Consider the following 10,445-nt stretch of genomic DNA (forward strand, 5'->3'; position numbering starts at 1 on the left):
GTCCATTGCATCCATGAATCAATGCAAAGAAAGGGTGAGAGGGTGGAGGGTCCAGTACACGTACAGTGAGGGATGGATCGAGAATCAAGCTTCAAGCGTGCATTTGATTCTGGCGTGGAGAAACAGCGGGGAATGGCAATTCGCCAAAACGCTCACCGAGAACGCACAGCTGCGACTGCGCAAGCACCAGAAGACAGTACCCGCCAGATAACTTGTGTTAACACGACAAGGCAATCACACTCAGGCCAAAGAACGAGGCAATTCCCATCAACAACCGACCCTCCAAATCGAGACGCAGCTCACTCGCACGCGCACGCTCGGTTGTGTGTGTGTGTGTGTGTGCTGGTCTTTGGATTTGTAATTTGTGTTGTGGATTGTTTTGCTTGGATATCCAGGTGTGACAGTAGGTTCAGTGACCCCTCAAAGAAGACGGGCTAGTGGGGTTGCACAGGGAGAGTAGGGATCAGGGAGTTGTATTGCATTGGCGATGCAGACGTCTGTGCAAAAGCGCATCCAGCTTCCACTGTGCTCGGGCCCAAGAGACAATCAGTCGGGAATTTCCACGTCATTGCTGCTGTGGAAATCGTGCTGGAGTGGGCTGCCCGTGCGACTCTGCAGCGACTCATCGAGAGTTGAGATTTTTGGCGCGAAAACTTCAAAATTTTCTTTCTTTATTTGTTTTTTTTTTTTATTTTTTTTTTATTTGTGGCCGTCTTTCCTGGACTTTTGACTCGATCTTGCTGTCCTGTTCATCACGAGCACAATGCTCAGCAATGTCACTCGCAGAAAACCGCCGTCAAAAAAACTCACTCTGTGCTGCTGTCGTCTGCTGCTACAGTCTTGCGTTGAAACACGAGCAAATGATTCCCCTTAGCAGCACTAGTCAACCTCGCCACCTCGCTGCTGCTGCTGCTGCTGCTGCTGCTCCAATTGGCCCAACTACTACTCTTGCTGAAACTATGGATGGCGATACTGCAATCTTGGGCACTCCTGTGCTTGGTCAGCCGCTCACGCTTCATGCCAGTGCGCCGGATTGGTCGTCCAAGCTGTCCATGTTCGACGCGCTCTTGCTTGGCGCAGACGAGGAATCCGAGTTTCCGCACATTCTACCCACAGCGACACTCGAAGTCGATGCTGGAGAGCTGGACATGCTCGAATTGCTGTCGTCCGATCCGTCCGGCTTCTCGTCAGATTTGGTCGCGTCCTTGTCGGATTGCCTGTACCCGGAGGACGACCCCTCAGACATTGCGTCGCTGCTGCCCAGCTTGAATTCATCGTTTACGGACTCGACCAGTGATCCTCCATCCCCGACAACCACGTTCAGCGAAAGTGAGCGGATTTTTGCAGATTTGGCAGGACTGGATCCGCGACCGAGTGTTTCGACCAACGTACCACCCCCAGTTACGACCAGTAGCGCGCGCGCTGTGCGAAAGACAAAGACGGCTGCACTGCAAGGCTTTTTAAAGTCGGCCGACAGCGACAATGACGATGCTGACGCTGAAATCGAGGCCAACGACAAGCGAATTGCCAAACGGCGGCGCCGATCCGTCCGCTCGCGCTCGGAAACCCCAGACTCAAAGAAGACGCGACAGTCGACAACCGGAGACGATGAGGGAGACCTCTCTCTGCTCAAGCCAACGGATTTGAGCGATCCCGACAGCTTGTTTGAAATGCCCGCCTTGCCGATGCTACTCACCTCCACGCCAACAACAATCTACGAGTTGGGGCACCTTGTTACCGGACCCAACGCGTCCAAGTACTGGAGCAACAAGCAGTGTCTGCATCGACACCCATATCCAGTTGGCTACCACGCCTCCAAAGCCCACTTTGGCAACCTGTACCAGATGCGCATCGAAGAGTCTCCCTCCGGTCCTGTGTTTGTAGTTCAACACGGCGAAGAGGAATGGCGTGGCACAAACCGTACGTTGTTGGAATTGCTGTGGTCGGGTCGGGTGGGTTTTGATGCGCTTTTTGCGCCCTGACTGCGTTGTGCTTTGGCTCACAGCAACAACCCCATGGACACAAGCTTGCCTCCGGAGCAACTCGCCAGGATGTCGGGTCTCGGGGCCACTAGTAAGCTGTGGTGTCTTGTTTTTTTGATGTCAGGGAGCCATCGACGAACTCACTCGATGCCGCATCAGCTGTTTGGATTTAGCGACCCGTTTGTCATTCAGTGCATTCAACACATGCCAGGCTACCGACAGTCGTGTGCGAGCATCGGGCGATAACGAAACAAGAAGAACCACCCCCCCCCCCTCTCCATTGAATTGACGTTGAAGTACAATATAAAATCAAGGAGTCAAAAAAAATGGTCATCTTGACAACTGCTTAACTCGACATAGAAAAAAAAATGATCACATGAAATCCGCAGCATCGTCGTAAGGGTTTTCAACAAAGTCTTCGTCCAGACCAATCTTCTTGACGGGGCCCTTCTTTGGCTTGCCCTTCTTGGCGGGGCCCTTCTCGTCCTTTTGCTTCTCGTTGGTTAATACGTTGAGCGTGGCCGTGAGTTTTCGCAACTCGTCGCTCGGCAGACCCGCAGCCGCATCGCGCACAAACGCGTGGAAAAAGTTGGCAAACTCGAACGATTTCTGTCAAACAAGAACAACAAACAAACGAAAGTGATTAACGACACCGAGACCTATTGCACCCCCAGCTTGGTGACTGGAACGAAATGCACGTACTTCGAACGAGGTAAACTTCTTGCGGAGGGCCTTGCCGTACTCTTCAAACTCGGCAGCCGTGTCCGGGACCATCGCGTCGAGAATGCCGCCAGCATTGTTGTTGGACTTGGCGGCCTTGCGCGGCTCGTCGTCGCCGCCGAACAAGTCCTTTGCGACGTCGAGGTCTGACTGCTCGACCAGACGCTGTCGCTGTGCGGGCGTGAGTGCGCGCTCTGCAGCGGCAGCAGCCTCGGCGGCAGCGGCGGCCTTCTCTGCCATCTTCTTGCGCTCCTCGGCCTCCTTTGCCTCGCGCTCGGCGGCGGCCTGGTGGATGGACCGCTTCTTCTTCTTGGCCGGAGCAGCAGCAGCACCAGCGCCAGTCGCAGCAGCAGCACCACCCTTGTCCTTGTCGTCGTCCTCCTCGGCGTCCCATGCCTCGCTGACCTTGTCGTCGGCGTCCTCGTCGTCCCACTGCCCAGCAGGCGCCGCAGCCTTGCCGACCGCCTTGTAGCCCTGATCTTCGTCCTCGTCGTCTTCAACGCCAAACGCAAAAGTGGTCGGTGGACGCGGGGGTGGGGTGTGTGTGAAGTCAGTGAACACATGGAAGACCAGCAGAGAGAGAAGCGAGAGAGAGAGAGAGAGATCTCCAGTCCCCAACCCCAGCTGCAACAGTCCCCGTCTTCTCCACGCGCACAATCAACTGCAGCAACTACTGGCGACGTCATGTCCGCGGAAGAGCGAAAGAGAGCGAGAGAGCGAGAGCGAGAGTGAGAGAGAGAGAGAGAATGAGAGCAATCGCAATGGAAGCCCAGCCAACAACAGCTGCCCCGCTTCTCCATCCAATCTACTGCAGCTACAACATGTAATGTTATAGTTGATGATGATGGTGATGATGATGATGATGGTGATGATATTGATGTTTTACCCCAAGACATTTCTTGTTGCTTTGAAAAATTCTAAGAGTGAGCTCAGTCTCAGTTTGTTTGTTTGTTTATTTTTTTTTCAATTTTCACTGACCGCAATGACATTGCATACAACGTCGCTGCTCACCATCGGCGTCGTCGTCGTCGTCGTTGCTGCACTGCTCAGCGGTGTGACTGGCGCAGAGCTGCAGCCGCAGCACTCGATTCGACCGCCGTTCAGCCCGACCGGCCAAATCCCAAACTGGGACCTGTCTGGCCGTACGTTCCTCATTGAAAGCATCTTGCCAAGAGTTTTGGAGCTGGTTTTGCAGTTGGAGTTGGGTTTGGAGTTGGGTTTGGAGATGGAAGGTTTTGAGTGGAGTTGCATTGGGGGGCGAGTTCGTCGGCGCGCTGGTCATTGAATGGACGATCTTGATGACTTGATGACTGAATCATGATCACTTACCTTGGCTTGGCTTGGACTGGACTGGATTCGCTTGGACTGGCTTGGACTGGCTTGGACTGGCTTGGACTGGATTGGATTGGCCGTGAGGCAGAGGCTGCCGTCGCGGGAACGCTCGTCCGGCTCACTCAGCTCGAGCAGAGCAAGAAGGGCGCCGTGTGGAACACTGTGCCAGTCGAGATGCACAACTGGGTCGTTAGCATGGTCATCCATGTCGTCGGTGGCGTGGTAAGGCTGCTTTGGACTGTTTGGATGGATTTTGACCATCATCGCCCATCCCACCCCCGATTCACCCTCATCGGAGGCAACGTCCGTTGGCGTCACACGCTGACGTGCACACAATGACAAACATGCATTTGTATTCAGGTCGGTGGCGATGGTATTGCATTCTGGTACGCCAAAAACCGCCTCCCCGAAGGCAACGTTTACGGCAGTGCTGAGAAGTTCGATGGGCTGGCTGTCATTCTGGACACGTATGACAACGATGCCGATGTAAGAGAGAGGCATTCTGAAGCATGCTGATAGTTGCTTGAATGTGGTGGTATTGCTCTCAATCCCAATCCATGTGCAACTTGTTGTTGTTGCTGCTGTTGTTGTTGTTGCTGTTGACAGGGTCTGAATCCTGCGCTGCTTGGCTTTGTCAACGACAACACAATCGTGTATGATCGCCATACCGATGGCAAGCCCATGGCGTTCGGCCAGTGTGTGCGCAAGTTCCGCAACACGGCCAAGCCTTTCAAGATTGAGATTCTGTACCAGAACGGCGAGCTTCAAGTCCGTTGCCAACATTCGTTTGATCTGGTTGAGCCCGTGGTGTTTGGCATGGCTGAAACGAGACTTGACTTGGCTGCCTTTTGAATGCTTGTAGGTGAGCAGCAACCTGGCGTTTGACGAGCCCCTGGAGGTGTGCTTCAAGAAGACAGTCCATTTGCCAACCGGCTACTACATGGGAATTTCAGCTGCCACTGGCGGTCTCTCAGGTACGTAATGCTGTGGACGGAGAATGTGTTTCTATTGTGAGTTTTTCTTGTTGTTGCTTTTTTTTCCTTTCTTTTTTTTGACAAAAGACAAAAAGTGCTCAGCTCAACACCTTCTCAACTTGTGCAGACAAGCATGATTTGATTGATCTTGTGGTCAGCTCTCTGGATGGGGTAAGTACTCAAACATCAACAAACACAAAAGATCGGATTGTAAAAAAAGACCTGCTTGAATTGGTCACCTCGTTTCCCCTGCTCCTTCCTTCTCCACTCCAGGCGGAGCAAGCTCAACCCCAAACCCCGCCGTCAGAATCGCAAGTAAACATTGACCGGATGGCCGCCGAGGTTCGCGATCTTTCGATGCGAATTCTTCAACTGCAGTAAGTAGAGCGTGCTGGTCGAAGAGCAGGATTTGGTCCATGGGCCAACCCTTCGAAATTTTTCCGCTGTGCTGTTGTGTTGCAATTGACACAGAGGCACCATTCGAGACGTCAACCAGCAGTTTACTGGTGTCAAGGAGACCCTCAACCGCATCCCTCCTTCCAGCATTGCAAGCGAAGGAATTGAAGGACTCCGTGCCTTGATTGCGCAGCTCCAGCATCAGAGCGTGCAGTCGACGAGCGATATTGCAGTGAGTTGTGAACAGCCAACTCCAAGACTGCGTTGCATGGAGCCCTTGTGCTTGGTTTCTTGTTCTCACACGCTGCCATACGCGCATCTGCTTCAGTCCATTGCTCATTCACAGCAAGAGATTTTGCGCGCAATCACGAACGTGCACGATAGCGCCGCATCGTCGCTCCAAGTGTGGCTGATTTTTGCCACCGTGCTGGTTTTGGCACTCTATCTGGTGTTCCAAGCCCGCTCTCAACGCGATCGCAACAAAATGTTCTAACAAAAAATGCGCCATCGTTGCAAAAGTGTGCCCAGTCCCCTTATTTAGTATCCTGCGTGCAGGAGCGCTTGGAACGAAACGTGATTCAAACAACAACTCAAAGTAAACTCTGTGTCAAGAGAACAAGGAATGATGCAAAAACGGGGGACGTTGTGATTTGATACAATCGAGAAGGGGGGGGAGGGAAAGAAACAAAAACAGCAATTACTGACAACGGGCGAAAATGAGATGCAAAACAAGCTCTCCAATCACGCCGAAAGTAGAACCAACAACAAGGCAAAATTCAATTTTAAAACCCAAACAACACGCTTAGTTGGATCGGAGAGCAAGATAGTCGTCAAGCTGGCTGTCGAGCATGCTGGCAGCAGTGGAGGGGTCACGCATCATGTAGCTGGTCAGCTGAGTGTCAAGCGAGTCGCTGGTCATGGGTTCCGAAGCAGCAGCAGAAGAGCTGCTGCTGCGACCACCGCGTCCACCGCGGCCGCCGCGCGCGCCACGACCGCCTCGGGTACCGCGACCGGCGCGACCATTTGCGTTGGCTGCTGGCAAATAAAAAGAAAGGAAAGAAAGAGCGAGGAACAAAAGGTCAATGAACACAATAACAAGAAACGAAGAGAACATCACTCTCGCGTTGCGCTTTGTCACTCACGTTGGCGAGCGCCAGTGTTCATGGCGACAGTCTTGGTGGTGCTGCCGGTGTTGCTGTTGCCAGTGTTGGAGCGTCCTCGACGAGCACGGCGGTTGCTGCTTTGAGAGTCGACAGCCATAGCAACCGACTGGTCAGTCTTGGCGAGGCGGCGGGTAGTGCCCGAACGGCGACGGTTTTGCTGCTGCTGCTGCTGCTGCTGCTGTTGCTGGGGAACTTGACCAAAGCCAGGAGCCATGATAATCACGGGCTGCTGCATGCCGGGAAACTGCGCAAAGGCAGGCTGGGCGTCAGACAGGTCCATGGCTTGGCGGCGAGCATCCAGCTGGTTTGCGCGGGCGTTCCGCTGGCGACCCTGGGTGATCTGGCGCTGGACAGAGTTGTTCGAGTTGCGGTTGTTGCGCTGGGCTGGTTGCTGCTGCTTTTGTTGCTTTGGCTGGGCGGGAAGGCTGGGTGGTGACGAAGTTGCAAGGCGAAAGGATTTGACGAAAGGTTTCGATCAGTTGCGGCGCATAGTCGAGCACAAGCGGAGAAACGGATGCGTGGTAGCGAAATAAGAGGGTGGGAAGAGATGGGAAGGGAGGGAGAAACGCGAAATTGGCAGACCCGAAGGCGGGGGGGGGGGCAAGCGACGTTGCTTTGCCCGATTGCATTTCGTTGACCAACTGGTGAAGAAGAAGAGACGAAAGAGTCTCTGATTCTCCTTTCGAAGTCTCTCGTGGCTGGGAGCTACAGTAGATCATAGCAGCAGCAGCAGCATGCAAGCAAGCAAGCAGTGTGTCGGCACGCGCGCACTCTCACCCCACGTCGAACGCAGGAGCGCTGCGGCGGCTTGACCCATCAAAGCAACAACACGTTTGTCGGAAACTGTTAACCAGCGCAACTCGCTTGTGACATCAATCGGCAGCGCACCCTACACCGATTTTGAGTTTGGCAATTTTCGAAAATGCGAAACTCGAGCTGGCTGGAGCACTCGGCCATACGATTGCGCAGAGGAGGGGGGGTTTTCCAAACCACGGTCATGCGCGTTATCAAGAGTCATCGGGCATCGATCGGTGGCAGCAGTCGCAGCAGTGCCAGTGACCAGTGACCAGGAGCGAGGATGGGAATTTGAGGAGGGTGGGCGGGGGTGGAGTACAACTGAAGCAAGACGAATCAAACTCTCACAAAGATACAAAGAGGTGAGAAAGGGAGGAGGGGGGTGGTTTGTTTACCTCTGAGGCAGGTTGGCAAGAATAAATCCACCAAAGCCGCCAGGTTGACCAAAGTTGCCGACAGGCTGGCCAAACCCAGTCGCGCCAAAGGGCATAAAGCCGGTAGGCAGGCTCGCAGCAGTGGGGAGCTGACGGGCGTTACGGTTGTTGCTGTTGTTTCGGTTTCCGCGGTTGGACATGGTTTGTGATTTGAGTTTTTGAAGGAACGTTGGTTGTCTTGTGCAGCAGTTTGCCAGTTGGTGTCTGAGACTCGAGGTTTCTTGAGCTGATCTTGTTTCATATACGCCAAGTTCACCAGGTGATCAGAGTGAGTGAACGTCAGTGACAAAGTTTGAGTGAAGCATTCAATGGAAGCGCAAATTTCTCAATGGCCAACGTCGCGTCGATCGATTGAGTGGTGGTTGAGATCCGGAGTCGATCTCTCCTTCTCTCCTTGTTCTTCTACTCGCTCTCTCTCTTTTTCTCCTGCTCAACGAAGCGAACGAACGAGATCAAAGAAGAAGAAGAAAGGGAAAAAAAAAAAAAAGCGCGATCTTTTGTTTTTTGACGTTTTGTTTCTGATCGTCATCAATGAACCAGAACGAATTCCCGAAAGCAATGCAAAAATCGACACACTGACTGGAGTTTCTGTCAGTAAAGATGCGATCGCGTCCAGGTCCGGACGCTGCTGGCGAGTGAGGAGAGAGACGCCAAGACGAACAGCGAAGAACGACGACGATGCAAGAACGACCAAGCGACGACCCGACCCGACCCGATCAGAGTGGATGTTGTCAAGTGAGGAGATGAGTTGGAGGGAGTGTGATTTGGCGGTTGGAGTGGAGTGGAGTGGAGACGAGTGAAAAGGGAGCGTCGACTTGGCAGAGAGTGAAAAAGCGCGCGCAAAATCCAAAGAAAAAAAAAAGAACTTACTCAAAACCAACAAATTGAAAAAAAAAAAAAAAAAAGACTAAGAAAAGACAAAGAAAAGTCAATGGATCATTCCACAACCTCGGTAGAAGCACATCTGTGGCCAAATGCAAGCTGAAAACCCGTCGACAGGCTCAGCAGGCTTCTCTTGAGTTTTGACGTCTTTTCTGGTCAAAAGTCGAGTAGACGCGGTTCTGGCCGCCTCGTTTTGCGCGGGAAGTGATGCATGCGACATGTTTGTTTATTATTTGAACAGGCGGGGCAATGGTTGCACGGCAGGAGCAAAGTCAACGCGTTGACAAGTTCAACAGTTGAGGCGACGCGTGCCCAACCTGACTGTATGAAAGGAGTAAAGATGGGTGGAAGGAAAGGGGTGGACATGACTAAACCATTGCCTCGGGCGCCTCGGCGGAATCAAGAGTGGTGCAAACTTCACGCAGAACGCCTCCACGCGATTTCATCAACCGAGCGAGACTTCCAGTCCGATCACGAAGCAGCGCGCGTTTCATCCGCTCGCTCTCGGACCTTTCGACATCCTCTGGCCAGTACAGCTGGAATTGGAGCTGCAACGAGCCGCCAGTGCACCCAGCCACCATGAGTAGACTCAGACTGAGAAAGTCGGCCCGCGGCGTGCAACAGTGCTTCGACCTCGCAATGGCGTAAAAGTGCCCAGGCCAGATGTCCCACGAGTTACCGGCGACACGTCCAAGCCACGTCGACTTGAGCTCAGCGAGGACGGGAGCTGTGACGGGTGCAGCTTCGAGCGCCACTTTGACGACCTGTGGGGTCGCAATCTCTGGGCGGAAGCAGCACAGACCAAAGTCGATCAACGCGACGGAGACGGAGACTTGTTGCTGATATTGAGATTGGTCGGTTCGTGGAGGCGACGGAGGCATGATCGTTACCAGCACATTCCCTCTGTGGATGTCACCGTGAACAATGCCTTGCGAATGCACCCACTGCAGGGTCTCGCGCAACTTTGCGCAGATACCTTCAGCGTGTGCTTGGTGAGCCCACCACTCGAGGGTCGTGCCTGACAGGCAATGAGTCACCAGCGCAAAGCCCTTGGTGTCATTGAGAGTGGCTTCACAGAAGCTCAGCAGCACGGGGAGATTGTGCTCGCTCGCACCAGCGCGACCGAGAAGAGCCAGTGCCATGCCCTCCCGAACAAGCTGCTCCATCTGACCGTAGTACTTGCCGTCCGAAAATTTGACAACGACGCGAGTGTTATCGCCCTTGAGAGCAAGCTGCCCCGCAAAAGTGGTGTTGCCGTGAAGATTCGTCACATTCATCAACTGCTGCTCCCCTTCGCTCTAGCGGGTGTCAGGTGTGTCATGGAGGAGGAGGAGCGAGCATGCAATCAAGAAGTGAGTAATCTGGTTCTGGACCGTCGCCAAAGACCATGCACCCGATAACATACCAATGACACAACCAGGCTGGAGGCTGTACTGCCTCGGCTGCCGCTCCCTGAGATCGGGTCACTGGACATTGGTTCATCCCACAGTGGCATGTTGCGTTGTTGTTGCTCCAGCAGAAACTTGATGGCTTGCCCTGGCTTGGACAGAGTGTACTCGATGATCGGAATGGGGAAGCCTGCTGCAGGATCCATACGCGTCGCTGTGTTCACGTGCGTCAAATCGACTAGCACGACGTGAATACCGCCTGATCTCCAGCAAATACAGTAGCAAACGTCTATGTTGACATCATGGCGCATGCTTTCATCATATAGCTTGCAAGCTCGAGCAAAGGTTCACGGCCGCGAGTCCGATCAGGCTTGACTTC

General features: G+C 53.5%; 5 protein-coding genes across 5 annotated transcripts; 2 read left to right on the plus strand and 3 right to left on the minus strand.

Annotated features, from left to right (window-relative positions):
• Positions 1-860: 860 nt before the first annotated feature.
• CAOG_03441 (hypothetical protein) lies at positions 861-2,228 on the plus strand (the record flags this gene model as incomplete). The annotated part of the gene is made up of 3 exons (XM_004364223.1): positions 861-1,880; positions 2,006-2,073; positions 2,156-2,228. 3 exons carry the CDS (start codon positions 861-863, stop codon positions 2,226-2,228), a joined length of 1,161 nt encoding a protein of 386 aa, XP_004364280.1.
• Positions 2,229-2,309: 81 nt separating this feature from the next.
• On the minus strand, positions 2,310-3,617 carry CAOG_03442 (hypothetical protein). Its single transcript, XM_004364224.2, has 3 exons — positions 3,589-3,617; positions 2,685-3,196; positions 2,310-2,591 (listed from the first exon to the last, which is right to left on the minus strand). The coding sequence occupies exons 1-3, from the start codon at positions 3,596-3,598 to the stop codon at positions 2,355-2,357; spliced, it is 759 nt and encodes a 252-aa protein (XP_004364281.2). The 5' UTR covers positions 3,599-3,617; the 3' UTR covers positions 2,310-2,354.
• Positions 3,618-3,647: 30 nt separating this feature from the next.
• On the plus strand, positions 3,648-6,019 carry CAOG_03443 (hypothetical protein). Its single transcript, XM_004364225.2, has 9 exons — positions 3,648-3,844; positions 4,123-4,256; positions 4,395-4,520; positions 4,641-4,802; positions 4,897-5,008; positions 5,136-5,179; positions 5,282-5,385; positions 5,480-5,636; positions 5,733-6,019. The coding sequence occupies exons 1-9, from the start codon at positions 3,685-3,687 to the stop codon at positions 5,895-5,897; spliced, it is 1,164 nt and encodes a 387-aa protein (XP_004364282.2). The 5' UTR covers positions 3,648-3,684; the 3' UTR covers positions 5,898-6,019.
• An 8-nt stretch (positions 6,020-6,027) lies between these two features.
• CAOG_03444 (hypothetical protein) lies at positions 6,028-8,027 on the minus strand. The gene is made up of 3 exons (XM_004364226.2): positions 7,758-8,027; positions 6,547-6,992; positions 6,028-6,439 (listed from the first exon to the last, which is right to left on the minus strand). The coding sequence occupies exons 1-3, from the start codon at positions 7,934-7,936 to the stop codon at positions 6,207-6,209; spliced, it is 858 nt and encodes a 285-aa protein (XP_004364283.1). The 5' UTR covers positions 7,937-8,027; the 3' UTR covers positions 6,028-6,206.
• An 859-nt stretch (positions 8,028-8,886) lies between these two features.
• CAOG_03445 (hypothetical protein) lies at positions 8,887-10,445 on the minus strand. Its single transcript, XM_004364227.2, has 2 exons — positions 10,084-10,445; positions 8,887-9,976 (listed from the first exon to the last, which is right to left on the minus strand). Exons 1-2 carry the CDS (start codon positions 10,375-10,377, stop codon positions 9,047-9,049), a joined length of 1,224 nt encoding a protein of 407 aa, XP_004364284.2. The 5' UTR covers positions 10,378-10,445; the 3' UTR covers positions 8,887-9,046.

This window comes from Capsaspora owczarzaki, assembly GCF_000151315.2.
Source record: "Capsaspora owczarzaki ATCC 30864 unplaced genomic scaffold supercont2.4, whole genome shotgun sequence".
Lineage (NCBI taxonomy): Eukaryota > Filasterea > Ministeriida > Capsasporidae > Capsaspora > Capsaspora owczarzaki.